Source organism: Benincasa hispida, chromosome 9 (genome assembly GCF_009727055.1).
Source record: "Benincasa hispida cultivar B227 chromosome 9, ASM972705v1, whole genome shotgun sequence".
Lineage (NCBI taxonomy): Eukaryota > Viridiplantae > Streptophyta > Magnoliopsida > Cucurbitales > Cucurbitaceae > Benincasa > Benincasa hispida.
This window is the reverse complement of record NC_052357.1, coordinates 63,896,309-63,914,604: the sequence shown is the minus strand read 5'-3', so window position 1 is coordinate 63,914,604 and position 18,296 is coordinate 63,896,309. Positions and strand designations below refer to the sequence as shown.

The 18,296-nt window shown below is 33.8% G+C and overlaps 2 protein-coding genes and 1 long non-coding RNA gene across 5 annotated transcripts; 1 reads left to right on the top strand and 2 right to left on the bottom strand.

Annotated features, from left to right (window-relative positions):
• Positions 1-831: 831 nt before the first annotated feature.
• Positions 832-1,890, bottom strand: LOC120085278. Its single transcript, XR_005483859.1, has 3 exons — positions 1,720-1,890; positions 1,564-1,632; positions 832-892 (listed from the first exon to the last, which is right to left on the bottom strand). It is a non-coding gene; the product is annotated as an uncharacterized LOC120085278 (long non-coding RNA).
• A 2,769-nt stretch (positions 1,891-4,659) lies between these two features.
• Positions 4,660-7,481, top strand: LOC120086260 (glucan endo-1,3-beta-glucosidase 5). The gene is made up of 2 exons (XM_039042807.1): positions 4,660-5,567; positions 6,046-7,481. The coding sequence occupies exons 1-2, from the start codon at positions 5,218-5,220 to the stop codon at positions 7,160-7,162; spliced, it is 1,467 nt and encodes a 488-aa protein (XP_038898735.1). The 5' UTR covers positions 4,660-5,217; the 3' UTR covers positions 7,163-7,481.
• A 2,462-nt stretch (positions 7,482-9,943) lies between these two features.
• LOC120086224 (probable E3 ubiquitin-protein ligase RZFP34) lies at positions 9,944-15,521 on the bottom strand. 3 transcript variants are annotated; one of them, XM_039042768.1, is made up of 13 exons: positions 13,503-15,520; positions 13,277-13,411; positions 12,564-13,161; positions 12,392-12,479; positions 12,237-12,296; positions 12,095-12,127; positions 11,922-11,999; positions 11,762-11,805; positions 11,557-11,597; positions 11,357-11,439; positions 11,173-11,264; positions 10,962-11,073; positions 9,944-10,422 (listed from the first exon to the last, which is right to left on the bottom strand). In XM_039042768.1, exons 3-13 carry the CDS (start codon positions 12,743-12,745, stop codon positions 10,312-10,314), a joined length of 924 nt encoding a protein of 307 aa, XP_038898696.1. In that variant the 5' UTR covers positions 12,746-13,161; positions 13,277-13,411; positions 13,503-15,520; the 3' UTR covers positions 9,944-10,311. The 3 variants fall into 3 exon arrangements, with proteins under 3 accessions (XP_038898696.1, XP_038898697.1, XP_038898695.1); XM_039042769.1 differs by lacking the exon at positions 13,277-13,411 and having other exon boundaries at positions 12,564-12,805; positions 15,373-15,521; XM_039042767.1 differs by having other exon boundaries at positions 13,277-15,520.
• Positions 15,522-18,296: the final 2,775 nt, after the last annotated feature.

Genomic DNA, 18,296 nt, shown 5'->3' with positions numbered 1-18,296 from the left:
TGCGGTACTAGTTAGTTCTTCAGATGGTCTAGGTACATAATAATTTGACTATATTAAAGCTGAGGGGCATTGCCACTAGTGAAATGAAAACAAATGGTGTAGAAACATGAACAAATTGTGTTAGGGCTAGTTGTGGCCTATCTAATTGTTCATGTCCTTGCTAGAACCATAACATGATGTACATCTCGACATTACAATAAAATCATGTGTATTAACGTGCTCAGATGCATCATAGTATCCACCCCATGGATTATTCGTGTCATCTTCCAAATTACACAACACAATATTCTAATCGAGTGCAGACACGATTGGAACTTCTTGTTTGCAATGTGTTAAAAATCCAAAATTCTGATTCATTGGAATGGTTGGATTGCATTCTGGATACATATTATGAATGTTGACTCCATGAGACTCGTTCAATATTACAGATACAAAGGCATTTAGGATGTATCACTACCTTAAAAAAAGAAACTAAGACTTTCAGCATCAGTAATATCAATTTGGGGAGCTAAGATCAATGGATTGTAACAACATTCTTATAACGACCCGACCCCCTAGGACATAGGTAAGGCCGTTACTAAAATAAATGCATGCAAAGAATTTAAAATGACGCTCAGTTATTTGAAATAAATGCTAATTAAAAACAAGAGAAGTTCAAAAGACATTTATTAAATGTAATTGTTAAAAACAATAATAGGGTACCCATAAATCATAATGGTTAATAAATACATATGAAAAACAATTCTTAATAATAAGTTTCAAACATCAAAACTAAACCTTTAGGGAAACATGAAAAGAACTCTAAATCTCATGATGCGGAAGCATAAAAACTAGTCCCAGTGGCTCGATCATGAATTCCGCTGCGCCATCGCCGGTGCATCTCTACCCTTACCTGAAACATCAACATAAGAAAGAATGAGTATGAAATACTCAGTAAGTAACCCCACCACTGGGGTCAGGCTAGGCATCCATGTCCTCTAGATACCCGCATATGGCACATAAATACATGTACTAGATAAGAGACTGAGTCCTATCCTATTGTAGTTAAGTATGCCTACAAAACTGGTGAATTCCGAAGGAAACACAAAACTGGTGAATCCTGAAGGAAACACAAAACTGGTGAATCCCGAAGGAAACACAAACTAGTGAGCATCTAACTAATCAATGAGGATATTCACACAGTCTTAATGTGCTAAGATTCAACATTGTACAGTTCTAAAACATACATAAAAATCCTTGATACCATGGCTTCATCACATACACATATTTCTTAACAACATATTATACATCATCCATGCCTAACTTACATCATAAATCCACAACATACTAGTATGCCTCAATACCAGCAGATCAAACATCGACATATGAAAACATATACTATCACATACTAACGATCAAGTACTTAGGTGTGTATGTAAACAAATCAAAATTCGTACCAGAACATACTTTGATTCAGGTCATACTGTCAATCAATATGCTAACATTTACCATAACATACGCTTATCATGCTAGCATACAACTAAAGCCTGACCCGTAGGCAGTTCCAGTAGTAAAATTACTTACCTCGAAATCAAATTTCGATTTTTAATCCAAGCTAATGATCTCCAACCAAAAACCCCTGAACTAAGTCCCCTAATACAGAACATAATATAAATTTTAAATTCTTGGAACCAAGATCCATACATACAAATTAAATTTTGGGATCACCAATGAACTTACCCAACGAAACTTGATCAACCAACACTCGTGAGATTTCGACTCAAAATTTCCTCTTAGCAGATTTTAGAACCCAAAGGACGATGACTTGGAACCTTCGAGAAACTAAAACCAAACTCTCCAGCAGTCCAACAACCAAAAGTGCCTAACAATCAACAACAAGGGTCACAACGCTTACCAAAAATACTTGCCGAACGAACTCGAATCCGCTAAACAGCACGCTGCACACTCCGAAGTACTCCAATCTTGGATCTAGATTCCAAATATAGAGATAAAAAACTTTTAACCCAAAATCCAAATGGGTAATCAAACTAGATCAACCAAAATCTTGCCCAAAAATAATCAATCGTTTACTCAAAGCACAAGTCTAGTGGTGTAGGCGGGTCCTAGCGACGAACAGGGCTGGCGGCACTGGAAGCAGCTGGCAGCGACGCGGTGGGCGACAGAGGACGTCGGCGGCTCGAATCTAGGTGGGCTGAGAGCAGCAGACGTACGACGAAGAAGTTGGCTAGGCAAAAGCTTACACGGCGAGCGGTGGTGGAGACCAGCTTGGGCTCGGGCTGCGGCAGTCTGAAGAGCTGGGCGACTGGCGGTGTGTCTGACCGGCGGGATCTGGCCAGCCGAAACCCACGAACGACGGCGATAGGATGGCTGAGAGGCGCGGTGTAGAGAGGCGGCGAGGAAGTAGAAAACGGAGGGGGTCCGTATGAGGGAGAAGGTGAGGGGGGGTCCTTTTTATTTTATAAAAAATACTAATAATGATGATGATGATGATGATGATGATGATGATAATAATAATAATAATAATAATAATAAAAGGAAAATAGTATAACTCTAATTAGATCCTTTCCTTAACCCACTTTATACTATTTAATTATTTCCTTTTTCCAAAAATAATTACTTCCTGCCATAACTTTTCAAATTGAATAATTTTTTAATAAATTCCACGACAACACTTAAATCCTCGCATTTATACTTTAAATTCAGAATTCCAAACATGCCCTTCAACTAAGGACAATTACTGAAAAGGGAAAAGTTTTACATTATTAATAAATAAATAAAAAGGTGTGGGATGTTACAATTCTAGTTGTATTTCAAACCTAGCTAGATCGATATATAGTCATTGGTGCAGAAGACCCACTAGTTGATTACAAGTTATATCACTCCAAACCTTTAATTTCTTTTATGACACCTTTAACATGGCTGCTTCCAATCTAATCTCGTTCTCCACCATATCGCACAAATATGGAAAGTAGCGCCATTGAACCTGTAATAAGCCAATTAAGGACACATCAGGTCTCAATTGCACTCAAAATTACAATAAAAGTTAAGTAATTGTGGAATCGCTAACCACATGATAAGTGTACAATGTGGTCTGCGATTGCATATCAATACTGCATAGCGCTCATATACCAATAATGTATAATGAATACTTTCCATTTTGAGGTAATGCTTAGGTAGGTAGGCAATCGTGTACTAGTTAATAGTGATCACTTACTACAAATCAAAGATCATTCACCTCTAGTTAGTGATTACTATTCACATGTAAGTGATCACCTACTTATAGTTAACGAATGTTATGAATATCGTTGACTTCAAGTTACACTAAACTTACCAACTGTTCATTTCTAGGACCGTCTTCTCTGAACATATGTTTTTTGCTTGCACTAGATCCATGAAAGAAGCTAAAACTGATCGACCATGAGAATGTTCAATTGAAAGTGAGTGTAGTGATAGTGTTCGACTGAAAGTTATGGTAGTGAAAATGAAAGTGATATTTCATTACTTTCTCCCCTGCTTAATATCAATACCATATTGATAGTACAATGTTGGTGGAGAATAAATGTTGACAGATATTAAAATGTAATATTGGTGGTTGAATTGAACGAAGGTTGTTGAAGAGAAAGAAGAAAAAGAAACATAGAATAAATATAGAGAAGTGAAGAGTTTAAAACAGAGGGCAATATTGGTACTTCACATGTAAAATGGGTAGAAAAATGGAATAATTGTATGGATAGGAACCCAAATGGAAGTAGCCTCAACTTTTAAAACAAATGATTGTTGGTCTTCTGTTGATGTCATCATCCTGTGAAATTACCAGTGTAACATTTCTTCCTTCTTCATTCTTCCTTTTGTAACCTTTTTTTCTACACCGTTATCGTCTTCTTCTTTAGTTTATTTTTTTGTGTGGTCGTCGTCTTCTTCTTTTACCATTTTTTTTCTGTGTTCATCGTCTTCTTCTTCATTTTCTTCTTCTTGTTCACTTTTGTTCTTCTTCTTCTTTCTTGAATTTTTTTCTTTTCCTTCTTCGTTTTGCAATTTTTTTTCTAAAAAAAAAAATACAATTGTGTCTGATGAGGAACAAGTGAAAGGAGCGAGAAACTAGAGCGAGAAGCGAGAACAAAAAACTTGAGGAAGAAGCGAGAGGAAGAATTTGAACAAAGAAAAAATTATAGTTGTGTCTGATGAGGAACAAGTAAAAGGAGCGAGCAAGAAGTTAAAGCGAGAAGTGAGAGGTAGGAGCAAGAAGGTAAAGCAAGAAGCGAGAGGTAGGAGTGAGAAACGAGAGAAAGAATCTGAATAAAGGAAAAAAATTAAAGAAAAAAGTTGCAGTTATGTTGAACAACAGAAAGGAGCGAGAAGCGAAAAGAAAAAATGAAAATTTGTTTGCACACCAAGGTCTCGTGCACGATCTGAGGACACTAAATTTAAAACTTGGGCAATTTTATATGGACCCTATAAAGAGGCCTTCCGTACAAAAACCCCAAGGGAAAGAAGGAGGGGAAAAAAACTATTGTAAAAGAAAGGACAATTAATATAAGTTGTTGGATGTTGGATTAGTTTGGGCAATTATCCTGAAATGTACAAAATTCTTTTTCTTACCATAGTATGCTTTCCATTCATGGTTTCTCAACAATGCTGATTTTCTTCAATCTCAAATTTGTTGAGGCAACCTCTGCCATGGAAAACCCGAAAAGGAAAAGCATTTGTGTCTACAGGCTTCAAGATTCTTCAATTCCTCAGTCGCATACGTATCTTCTCGATCTCCATTTTCTTTTTAATTTTCTTCTCGGCCTCTGTGTGGAGTTGGAGAATCCGCAGTTTCTACAGTTCCGGAGGTTTCGAATTTGGGTTTTGGTATTTGAGCTTATGATTTGCTGTTCTAAAGTTGATTCCACTATAATTTTGTTCTTTTCCACTTCTACTTTCGCTTACTTTTTCTTTATTGACGCTTGTCGATATCTATGGCTATTGTGTTTTTCCTTTCTCTTCTTTTGGTGTTTCCTTGCACGAGAAGAAATCCGCCATTCCCAAAGCTTTCTAGTTTCGTGCCCTATGTCCTACCATTTTTCTGCATCTAAGTTGCTTGTGAAAATAACTGAACTCATTTTCCAATTTCATCGCTTCAATTGGTTTGTGGTTTCTTTCATGGTTCTTTCTGGGAGTAATTGACAGTGAGTTCAGTGTTGAAATTTGTGGGATTGTTGAAATTTCATCGCTATGGGATTGTTGAAATTTGTGGCCGGTTGGGGATTTTTTCTTGTTCTGTCGCTTTCATCTGCGGCGGTGAGTTCAGTGATCGGAATCGGAGTGAACTGGGGAACTCAGGCCACTCATCCGTTGCCGCCGGCGACGGTGGTGAAGTTGCTGAAGGATAATGGAATTCAGAAGGTTAAGCTTTTTGATGCCGATCCTGTAGTTCTAAAGGCTCTAGGCAAATCGGGGATTGAAGTGATGGTGGGAATTCCAAACGATATGCTCTACAGCTTGGCTAATAGCATCCAATCAGCAGAAAATTGGGTTGCTAAAAACTTGTCTTCTTATATTTCATCTGGCAGTGTGGATATAAGGTAAAGGACAAACGATCAAACAATCTCTCTCTGATTTATCTCTGAACTTTATGTGATGTAATTGAATAAATTTGTCTTTTGTTGGCTGTTTCTCCTGATTTTGCTGCTAGAAACTATGCAATTGGCTTGAGTTTTGTTCCATGGAATGATTGTCTGTTAGAATGCCTTGAATCTGTATTAATATTTATCATGTTTATGTTATTTATGATTTGAACTCTACACCTATTTACGATTTTAACTCTAAGGTTTAGGGTAGTATGCGCTCTAATCTAGAGGATCTATGTAATCTAAATTATTCTTTCTAATAATAAATTATTCTTCTTCTGTCCATAGTCGTAGTTAACATACTGACAATGAATCACGTAAATTTGTATCGATTCTCTATTACTTTATGTTTTCTGGACATCTTTATTTGTTAATTTCTTAACAGTTTCATTGAGATGGAGAATTGTGACTTGATTTTTGTTTGTTTTACAAGGTACGTTGCAGTTGGGAATGAACCGTTTTTGAAAACATTTAATGGAAGCTTTCTAGGAACTACTTTTCCTGCTCTTCAAAATGTCCAAGCCGCCATTGTCAAGGCTGGTTTAAGCAATCGGGTTAAAGTAACAGTGCCTATGAATGCTGATGTTTATCAGAGTCTCACAGGTCTCCCTTCAGGTGGTGACTTTCGCTCTGATATCCATGATCTTATGCTCTCCATTGTCAAGTTCTTGAGTGACAGTGCATCCCCCTTTACTGTCAATATCTACCCTTTCATTAGTCTTTATGAAGATCCCAATTTCCCTATTGACTTTGCCTTCTTTGATGGCTTCTCGTCTGCTTTGAGCGATAATGGTCGAGTCTACGAAAATGTTTTTACTGCCAACTACGATACCCTTGTTTCGTCTTTACAGAAAAATGGCTTCCCTAACATGTCCATAATCGTTGGAGAGATTGGATGGCCAACAGATGGAGACTGGAATGCGAATTTACAGTTTGCCAAGAGATTCAGCCAAGGCTTCATTTCCCACTTTATTTCGGGGCAGGGAACGCCGATGAGGCCTGGTCCTATTGACGTGTACTTGTTTAGTCTTATTGATGAAGATGCCAAGAGCATTCTACCAGGCAATTTTGAGCGGCATTGGGGTCTGTTTTACTACGACGGTCGGCCTAAATACATGCTTCAAATGGCAAACGGCACGAATGGTTTAGTACCTGCATCAAATGTCAAGTATCTGGCAAAACAATGGTGTGTCCTTGCACCATCAGCCAGCATTGACGATCCACAAATTGCCCCAAGTGTTAGCTACGCTTGTGAAAATGGCGATTGCACGAGCCTCGGCCTCGGGACTTCATGTGGGGCTCTGGATGCTCGGCAAAACATCTCGTATGCATTCAACTCCTACTACCAGATAAAGAATCAGTTGGCAAGTGCCTGTAAGTTTCCACATCTTTCAGTTATCACAACTCAAGATCCATCAGTTGGAAGCTGTAAGTTCATTGTGATGACTCAGCCTTCTGAAGTTGCTGTGAATGAAAAATCAGAGGCTCCGAGTCATTCTGCTGGATCATTGTTGCTGTTTCTTTGTTCGTTCATTCTGGCAATTCTGTGATAAACAAAACAAAACTACAGAGATTCCTCCATCTCTAAACACGTTTATGCAGGTTGGAGTGAACTCTGACCACTCAAAATTTGTAAGTTTATATTTTAAGTTGTAATTTTACATTGAAAAAGAATAGTCCACCTTTTAAAAATATATTAGTTATTTAAATAGTCAATCGACATTTTTTGTTAAAAAAAAAGTTAAAATGTGCTTAGATCTAAGTAACATGGCCTTCCACCTTAGAGGTTGATGATTCGATCTCCATCCCACAACTAGTGTACTAAAAAAAGTTTGTTCAAACAAAATTTTAAGATCCCTTTATATTTAACAGTGATTTGAATCTCTCACCTCTCGGTGAATGATATAACCAGCTCACTTCTCGGTGGATGATATAGGTTATATGTCTTTTTTTATGCATTAGTCAAAGTTATATAAATATTTTTGTATAAACCTATTTTATTTTAATTAAGCCCTCTTTGGCGGCTTTTGCAAGTAAAAAAGTGATTATATGAAGATTTTAATTGCGTTCAGAAAAACAAATTATTTATTAATCTTTCCGGACTTTGTAATTTAATCTAACATTGAAAACTTATTAGATGCATCTTTTAGATTTTAGTGTTCCTAAATATTTGTTACATTCCCCGAACGTTTATCCATTTCAAATTTATCGTTCTATGTTAATTTATTTTCACATCTATTTCAGATTTTTATTAGTTCAATTTCTTAGAAAAATTATTTTTTTAAAAAAAATTATCAAACAACTTAGATTAAACAAAAATAGTAGCAATTCAAATCATATATATTTTCAAATAATCATATTATAATATATTATAAATAAATATCAATCTAAAACATAATTGAAATAATATTCTACTTTACTCCATATAATTAAGGTCTCGTTTAATAATCATCTCCTCTTTTATTTTTGTTTTTTAAAATTAAACTTATTTCCTCTCAATTTTTTACCCTGATTTGCATCTTTATCAAGTACAATAGTTTGATTCTTAGCTAAATTCAAAAAATAAATAAATAAATAAATAAAGAGCTACTTTTTTTAGTTTTCAAAGTCTGGCTTTGTTTTTTAAAACGCCGGTAAAAAGTAGATAACTAAAGAATAAATTTGGAAAGTGAAAGTAATGTCTATAGGCTTAATTTTTTTAAAAAAAAAAAAAAAAACAAAAACAAAAACTAACATCTAAATGGTTATCAAACTGGGCCTAGATTAAACAAATTTGGTATTAATTTACCGAACATTTCTTCTCACAACTACTTTTTTAAAAGTATAGGCACCGATATTTTGGGTGTGTTTGGAATGTATTTTTAAGTATTTGAATTAAAAAATAAATCATTTTGGAAAAAATTATAGTGCTTAGCAACCACTTAAAATAGCTTTTGAAGTGTATTTTCAACAATTTTTGTTAAATAAAAATGTGTTTTTTGAAAAACACTTTTTTCTCATGTCAATCCAAATGGGTTCTTAATTTAAAAATTGCATAAATTCCAAACTCAACTACAATGAGTCTAAATAATTTTACATTGTTTTTTTATAAATAATTAAGTTGTGTGGAAAAATTAGCGAAAATTGAGTTGACTTGAGCTCCGTTTGGGATTGCATTTGCAATAATAAAAAATAATTATTAGACATTCTTAATTACCTACGTTATTTGGTAAAATGGATTATTTATTAATCTATCAAAATCACTTTTTAAATTTTAATTAAGTGCAAAAACTAATAGACACTAGCTTTTAGATTTAACTTCTAAAAATTTTGCTAACTTTTTAACCATTGAAATAAATATATTATAATAATATCCTTTCACTTAGTCATATATATTCTCAAATGTTAATGGATTCATTTTTAGAACTTTTATCAAATAATTTAGATTAAATACAATTAGTTGAAATTTAAATCATATACATATACAAATTTAAATAAATTATAAATTAATTATCTATAAAAAATAATTGAAATAATAAATTTAGTTTGGTCCATATAACTAAACTAATATTTTTAATTTAAAATTAAAATTTATCCAACACTATTTTACTCCTTTTCAGATTCTTTTAAAAGCTATTATTGCGATCAGTCGTTTTAAAAGCTACAGTATTTATGTTGTCATTCTTTTTTTCCATATATTTTGTATTATAATTTATTGATGTCCCTTCATAGATTTGCTAATGGGCTTGAGGACACACACTATTGGGCCAAACTCGTAGGCCCAATAGAAAACAGGCTTTGTAACGGGAAGGGAGTTTCGGCAGTAATTTTGAGGAACATTTGAAATCCATATTTCTCCTATTCACGCTTTTTTTTTTTTTTTTTTTTTTTTTGGCATCATAATGCACCAAAAACCAACGGCTAATTCCTTCCTTCTTTCCTCTCTCTTTCCCACTGCGGCTGAAAACAAACGCAGCTACTGTACGTATCTTTCAAAAACATTCCCAATTAGACGAACCTATTCAAACATTAAACCCTACATCCATAATTATCGCCTACTGATCATTTTAAGCAAAAACTCACATAATTATTGAACTAAAAAGATGATAGATTAGATTCCATCAATATAAAGAAGATTTATTTTTTTTTTTTATAGAAATTGATAAAAATTTATCAATGTTTATCAATTTTTTTTTCTTTCCATTACTTCGATTGTTATTTTATATATATATTCAAGTTGAACTTGTAAATTGCCTATGTTTACAATACCCGAAGGATTGAAAGTTGAAGATCAATTCGTCGTCATTTTGACTTGCAAGATGTTAAAGAAGGCGTCAAAGAAAGTCAGGCGATGAATTCTGAAAAACCAAATCACATGCAATGCAATTCACTGACCATGATTACAATGCAATATTTTCTTCATACACAAATACAACAACAATACAAACACCAACAAATAGAATGATGGGAGAACGAAGAGGTAGAATACAAGAAGATATCAACCAAATAAAGAAGAGAAAAAATGTGCGATGTTGCCAACTTCCCGATGCAAGGGAGGCTGCAGAACTATGCCGTCTTCCCCATCGCTCGAGAATGACGTGTGTGGCTCGAAGGTTCTGAAGGAGTCTAGCATGGAAATGGGAGATCAAGTAGCTGAAGATGGAGACAATTCAGAGCTGCAGATGATGGAAATGTGGCTTTCATATCCACATCCTTATCCTTAGCCTCTGGTCTGTCTGGTGTTGTAAGACTTACAATTCAAGCACTTTTGAGCCACAACATGATACTGCACCTTTGACGTCTTACTGCAATCGTTGCAAAGAATCCAGACCTGTTCGTTCAAAGTATGCAGCTTTTTAATAGGATCAAAAGCTCACACAGATGAGTTACAATATATTCGTATAATTTAGGGCATAGGACATGTTTGAGAATGACTTTAAAATGGTAAAAAACATTGAGATACACATTTACTCACTCAAAATCAATTCAATGTTTCATTGTACACTTTTAAATGCATATTTTATAGCATTAAAATTGATTTTGGATGATAAAAACATTTTTAAAGTGATTTTAAAAATAACAAAATCACCTCAAACATGCCATTAACCTCCCACCGACATGTGCATGCTTTAAAGGTCATTTCTTTTAAAAACTCAAGGACATTGATGTCCTGTTCAAGTAAGGTCGTCCCTTATTTTGGTTTAAAAACTCCATAACAATAGACATTTGAACACGAGGACTTTCTAGTTTCTACTGTGATAATGTTGAACTACCAATAAACACCTCCAGCAGATATGCTATAATATATGATCTATTACCTAGCAATGAAATGAGAGTGAAAAGTAAAAGTAAGTGGGGTGGGAGCTTTACCATTTTATTTTGGTATGGTTCTGGAATGGGCGTAGCTGCAATTTCCATGTCGAATTTTTCCCACACCTTGGACATATCACAGACGGATTTGGAGCAGAGAGGGCAAGCATATCTGTAGCAGAATCAATGTAATTAGGAAACAGAGTTCTTGTATTCATTTCACAAGAAACCAAGTTCCACAAGTAAACAAGAACTCTGTATGAACACTTACTGAAAGTGATCTCTCATCTCCTTCAAGCAATTTTGATGGATGGTGTGTCCACATGGCATTACTGTAACATCGTTTGTCGAATCGAATAGGTACTGCAAGCCATTTGTTAAAGATGCACATCATTACATAGTGATGGCTAAGAATAGATAGCAAATGAATAAGGGAAATGAGGGGAAAGTTTTACCTCAAAGCAAACAGGACAGTCATGGTGCATTGCCCCTTCAACGCAGGGATGGCTGTTTTTTAAAAGAACTGAATAGCAGCAACCTTCATGACAAAGAAAATATAAAAATCAGCAAACAATTGATACAATTTTAATCACACTGTATGACAAGAGAGACTAACAATTTAGCAAGATGAATCAGAAAATTATGTATGACTTACCACACTTATGGCAGTGGAAAAAGTTCTCACGTCCCCCAATTCTGTCAAAAATGTTCATAATGGCATCAAGTAAGTGTGGGAACAGAGATAAAACTCCAACGAAAACACATACAATACAAGTAGTTTTGGTTTTTATGTAAATAATAACATATGGAAATAGAGTAATAATTTTCAAATAAGATAAATGGATTCAGATATATCATACCTACAAATTCCACACCCATTACAGTGATATTGCTTCTTAGATGTCTGCAAGAAAGGAAACAAAAACCATAAGTGACTAAATTGACTAAATTGTTTGTGCATAAAAAATGAGAGGTGAATTGGTGACAAAATGGAAAACTAAGTGGATGCCTTGAACTCACATCATCATCAAACAGCTTGCAAGTCTCGCAGAAATATTTCCCAAAACACACACCACAGTTGATACATTCTTGGCGAACCTGTCAAATCAGAAACCAACAAAACTGTGAATTTAGAGCTTGTGAGCATGAAATTACTAATCATTCATACAAAAATAGTAAGATTAAGCACACACCTCCTGTTCAGTTCCACAGAGCGAGCATATAACCTGAGAAAACAAAATTCTAGGTAAATTTGAAGAGATACTCAACTAGAAAATTTCTGAATAGGTGAAGAGGTTAAAAGAAGATGGGTGAGTAACCAGTGGGCAAATTTACCTGGTTGACTTCATGGCGTGGCATCTCATGTCTTTCTTTCTGATCAACACAAATACTGTTCTGTACGAAGGAACAAGAAAGAGGATTTGTAGTCAGTATATGATGGCTCAGGACCACAAACATTCTATAATGAAGCTCAAAATGAAGTTCCTTGCCTTTATTTCATTATGGCAATGACGGCAATCAAAGATTTCATTACAACAGGGCGCTCTGATACGGCACCTTCGCCTATAATGTGCACATCTGCAAAATGACAAGTTCTGTGTTTATGAAATGAATAAGAAAGACCTGAAAAAGGGTTAGAGAGAAAACTCTCAAGGACTTTACCCATGTTCCATGTATTCCCTCTCCAATAACTCTTGGGGTTCATTTGATTTTTCAAAGGGCAAGGCCTGAGAATCAAACTGCTCAGTGTACACAGTTCTCATCTCCTTTCCTCTGCATGTCATATGTTGATTTTCTTCTGTCCCAATTTGTTGAGGCTTGGAGTAAGTTGCAACCTCTGCCATGGAAAAATAATATCCTCCAATGCAGGACAATGGTTGAATCTGGATAGAAGCTTAAAGCACCTGCATATAGGAAGGACTTTAGCAATCATCCTAAAGCCAGAAAAGGCATGTTATTCACCGTCAAACAGGCCATGACACTGTTGCTTTCTTCTATACAGCTGCAGACCACAGCACATCAGCAACAAATAATCCAAGAAACGTTGTACAGCTCCAATCATCACAACTCCAAGAGGAGAGTTCAGTTCATCCAAAAAAGAAGAGTTATAGGAGACCCATATAATAACTACAATGCAGCACTGGGGGACTCCAGAGCCTCCAGCTTTGAATAGTGACCATTTGCACATCATGATCACTTGATTTGTTGAAGACTCCGGATGCAATTCCCACTAAACTGGGTCAAACATGGATGCATCAACCTATGGTAAAAGCAACACATACCCAATCAAATGTGTTCCACAAATAACAAAAAAGAAAAAAGGGCAAAATATTTAGTAGTTCTACTGGCTTAATTGTCCAAAAGGACCAGCCTACCTCAAATTGAATCTCTGCATTCAGTTTCCTTCGAGAACCCAACTTACCCATCTATTATTCTCTCCCTGAAAGCCAATAAATTTTCCTTCATCACATGGTATTTTGCATTCATCCGGTTCCTTCATTTCCATAATACTGAGAACCAAACCAAAAAGAAAGCCATTTTCCCAGATTAGCAAAAAGGATTTTACAACTCTTCTTGAAGGCAGTCATAGCCAGCAACGACCTGAGTAATGAAAGTTGTTCCAGAGGGCAAGGTGCAAGAGGAAGCAAAAGGTTTATTGGTGGGAGAAGGAAAACTGAACTTTTAGGGTGAATGGCACAATCTGCGTAGCTGATCTTACAACTGGAGGAATAGATTATGTACTCAAGGTTATCCAGTCAACTAAATAACTAAATATAACTCTCATAACTGCACCTACAGCTCTTGCAATCTCGCTATCAAAGAACCACCTAGAATCCTTATGGTCACTGAGAGTCTGAAGATAATCAAGACTTCATCGGGAACAGGTTTAAGAAGCAAAAACATGTCCGGAACACCAAAGATGCTGCCAAGACTCCAATTTTAGAAAGAGTCGCAGAGAAGAATCCAACATCTAACACCACCCAAAAGCATCCATCTAAACTTTATTTGTAATTATTCATAATAATTCTTCCAAGTCTGAAGCAAAGAGCTTAAGTACTTTGATCAGACGATGTGGCTACCATCAGCTCCCTACTGCTCCTCATAATTTAAATCTTTTTAATTAAAAATAAGTAAGTAAAATTATTCTAGGTTATATCACAAACTCCGCAATTATATCCAGTGTTATGAAGGTGGCTAGGGTTTTCACAAGGTATCACCAGTGACCAAGTTAAGAGAAAGCCATAGAATTTGGTAAAGAACATCTAAATAAATAAACCACAACGTGTTGCCTCGTCTGGACATCATCTCGTGAACTCGAGTAGTAGACCCCATGATTCTGTACAATTATCAAACAAAAAACCCCCCATTTTCATGTTTAATGTTTAATTTAAAGCACCAATGGCAGGGTCAATGTTAAAATGTCACCACTGAAACGAAAATTTCTCTGATCTAACTTAACCACACAGAGTTTTGTTCCTGGCTTCACTCACATATGCAAGCAGCGCATGGGGCAGGGGTGTTCATATTCACATTCCCAATCGTCAAATCATGTGACAATCCATTTCGATTGAAACTCAATATCCTAGGAACAGCTTCCATGAATCTATACTACGTAGCAGTAAGCTTTAACAAACGTGTCTTTTGTTATTGGGTTGAGAGGCCCAAGCGGAAACTCATAAAGGCCACAGAATGGATACGATCTCCTAGCTAAGAAGACATGCATCTTAAAGATAATACTTCAAATGGAAGACGAATTCAAGGCCTCAAAATTATGATCAAGAATATAACATTTATTCATGAGCGTCACTCCGTTCAACAATTTAAAAGAACGGTCACCAAAGTCTTCAATAATGCAGGAGGCAGGGAATTTTTACAGACATCTATCTAGCTCTTGGTTTCTATAAACAAAACCCTAACCTACAAGCATTTCAACACACAACCAAAACGTATACGACACATACAACAACTTCATCACACCAAGATGCATCAATCAAATCAAAACACCGCTCAATCAATATCTAGCACTGCAAAAGAAATCTAAGACAAGCCAATAGAACAATCATCACCCAGACCAATAAATAGCAAATTACCAAACGGCCTAGAACACACCAGAAAGAAAACTTCAAACGAAAATTTCGACTTTATTAATCACAAGGGGAAAAAAACATAGAAAATTTGGGACCATATACCTCCACAATTGTAGTTGCAGATGGAACAAGAACACAATCGAGAACCACTCACAACAAGTTGAACTAAACCAGAAGGTATAAGATCCCAAATCTCTATCTACTATTCCGAGATGACAAAAATGTCAAAGAAACCAAACAATAAAATTGAAATCAGAGGCAAATGCACATCACATTGCCTAAGAAAATAAGAGAAATCAAACTAAGAACCAACCATACCACCAAAAGATTATCAAAAACAAGAATTACGAACTACAGAAAACTTTCTTAATAGAATAACGAACTTCGTTCAGTCAGCGAACACGCAAGCTTGCGGCGGCGGCGAACCCGAATCCCAAAAAGAAACCCAACTGAAAAATCGGAGCTTCTGAACAGCTGAGAAACTCGATGAATTTGAGAGGAGAATCTGAATGTGTGAGGTACAGTTCGAATCGGATCGGTATTTATAGCAACGGCGATGGCGCGGTTTCCAGAGGCTTCGCAACGCGCGTTTCTCAATGAACGAAAGCGATGCCGTGGAGTTTCGAATGTCGCCATCGCTTATGGGCTTATGGCTAAGGTGTTAAATTCCGGTTCTGCCCCTCGGCTTTGAAATATCTTCAATAGTACACTTTTAGATTTTTTTTTAAAAAAAAAAAAAGAAAAAAAGAAAAAAAAAGTAATATGTGTGATTCAAGGATCAAACTTTTAATCTCCGGTTGATGGGTTATTTCAATTAAATTATTTTTGTTGACTTGCACTTACAAATTATATCGATCATTTTAATTAAAATAATTATTTAATTGTAAATTTAAAAAATATTTTAGATCAGAAGGGAAGTTGTAAAATAAAAATTTGTTCAGTTGTGAAATTCACAACGAACGACATTGATAAACTATGAAATAGTTGTTTACATGCCTCCCTTCCAACCCAACTTTTTAAGCCAAATATTGCCTTAGTCGTACGTTTGTAGTTTTTGTCTGGAATTGTACTAAAATTTTAATTTTGTTTTTATTTTTTAATCAAGCACATCTCATATAAATTTATTATTTTTTATATGCATTCGTTGATTTTTAACCAAATTTTAAAAAACAAAACAAAATTTTTAAAAACTTTTTTTAAAAAAATTTGGCTTTGTTTTTAAAATTAATAATAAAAATTAGATAACAAATTTAAGATTTTTAGAGATAGAAAGAGCATTTACATTCTTAATTCTAAATATAAACAACCAAAAACTAAATGATTACAAGGTCTTAAAAATTATATTTTTATTCAAAAATTAATTAATCAATTAAATGTAAATTTAAGTTTTATGATTAAATAAATTCTTAAATTTAGATTTCCGATCTTGTGCATTCAAGATTTGTAATTTTGAGAGTTTTAGGCCCCATTTGGTAATCATTTGATTTTGTGTTTTTTTAAAAAAAAAAAGAAGTCTATTTCATCACATTTTTTATAATGATTTGCATCTTTTTTAAATATAATGGTTGAATTCTCAACCAAATTCCAAAAAATAAAAACAACTTTTTGAAAGCTATTTTTTGTCGTTCTCGAAATTTGGCTTAGTTTTTTTATAAAATAGATAACAAATAAAGAATTTTTAAGGTGAAAGTAGTGTTTATAGACTTAGTTTTAAAAAAATAAAAACAAAAAACAAAATGATTACCAAACTGTGAGTTAAGTTTTAAATTTTGGGAATAAATTTGTAATCTAATTAAAAAAAAAAAGAAAAGAAAAACAAATTCCCTTTTAGAATTTTTTTAGCTGTATTTTTCTTTTGGACCAAAATTTATAGGTGTGTTTGTATATGTGTCGGTGTTTTTTGGACCAAATTTTATAGCTGTAAAGAACAAAAGCTATATATTTCAAAGATTCTGATGCTTCTGCAGCAATGCAATTCCTTTATTTGACACTAATTTTACGCATTTCTAAAGAATTTTTATTTATTAAAAAAGAAATAAAGTCCGTCCTATATATAAATATATAATTTTTCAAATACATAAAAATGTTTATAATTTCATAGAAATAATATAATATAAATAGTATCTTCCTTTTCACATCTACGGTTGATGAAATTTCTTTTTATAATTTCCGAGGTATGATTTTAGTAAACAAAAAAAAAAATCAATTGAATATTCCAACGAAATATACGCAATATTATGAAAAATGAAGTTGATAAAAACACTGATGGTTTTTTTTTATTATTAAAAATCACTTTTAGTCACTTTTATAGTAATAATTTAGTCTCTTAACTTTGATAACGTTTTGATTTTTATACTTTCAGCTATGTAACTATTTAATCTTTGAACTCTACTATGTAACAATCTAGTCTTTTAAAATTTGTAGCAATTTGGTCCCTATTGTGTAAATTAATGTTAACGTTTAATAAAATTTTAGAACATAAATAAACAGTTGAACTAGTTAGAAACTTAATATTTTTACAAAATACAAAGTTCACATCATAAAACACTAAAATTGACATCTAATTTTGATGAATTTTTTTACATTAGGGACCAAATTGTTACAATTTTGAAAGTACAATTACTAAATTGTTACGTACTAAAGTTTAGATTAAATATTACAAAATTGAAAAATATAGAGACTAAATCGTTACAAATCAAAATTTAAGGACTAAAGTGTTAAGACCAAAAGTGTTTTTAATAAGCTGAAAATTTCTTAATTATTATGACCGTTGATTATTCTGCTTGGTTTTTTTTTTCGAAGAAGATCTAATTTTCCAACTTTGATAAATTATTCAAATTTGGCGGAAGATTCTAAAATTATCTTTTTTGAAAATAAATAACTTTGAAAAATATGAATAGTACAATCAAAAAAGTACGAAAGGTTTTCTTTTTTTGGGAAAATGAAATTCCTAATTTGAACATATATGTAACAAATTGAAAATATACGGTATTTTTTTCTAGAAAAAAAACTTTTTAGTCTCTAGGTCTTAAATATAGTTTTTAATCGGTCCATAAATTTCAAAATATTACAAAATTGACCTCGTTTGGTAACCATTTGATTTTTTTATTTTTTTTAAAAAAAATTAAGTTTGTTTCATCTACATTTCTTATCATAATTTGCATATTTTGTAAGTACAATGATTAAATTCTTAGCCAAATTCAAAAAACAAAAACGATTTTTTGAAAGCTACTTTTTTTAGTTCTCAAAACATGGCTTAGTTTTTTAAATCATTGGTGAAAAGTAGATTACAAACAAATAAATTTGG

Bases quoted from the DNA above. Each gene is read 5' to 3' on its own strand.
- LOC120086224 (XM_039042769.1), bottom strand. From the start codon at position 12,745: ATGGCAGAGGTTGCAACTTACTCCAAGCCTCAACAAATTGGGACAGAA. The intron at 12,297-12,391 runs GCAAGGAACTTC...TCCTTCGTACAG, and splicing joins ATTGCCATAATGAAATAAAG to AACAGTATTTGTGTTGATCA. The intron at 10,423-10,961 runs GTAAAGCTCCCA...TTGAACGAACAG, and splicing joins AACCATACCAAAATAAAATG to GTCTGGATTCTTTGCAACGA.
- LOC120086260 (XM_039042807.1), top strand. From the start codon at position 5,218: ATGGGATTGTTGAAATTTGTGGCCGGTTGGGGATTTTTTCTTGTTCTG. The intron at 5,568-6,045 runs GTAAAGGACAAA...TTGTTTTACAAG, and splicing joins TCTGGCAGTGTGGATATAAG to GTACGTTGCAGTTGGGAATG.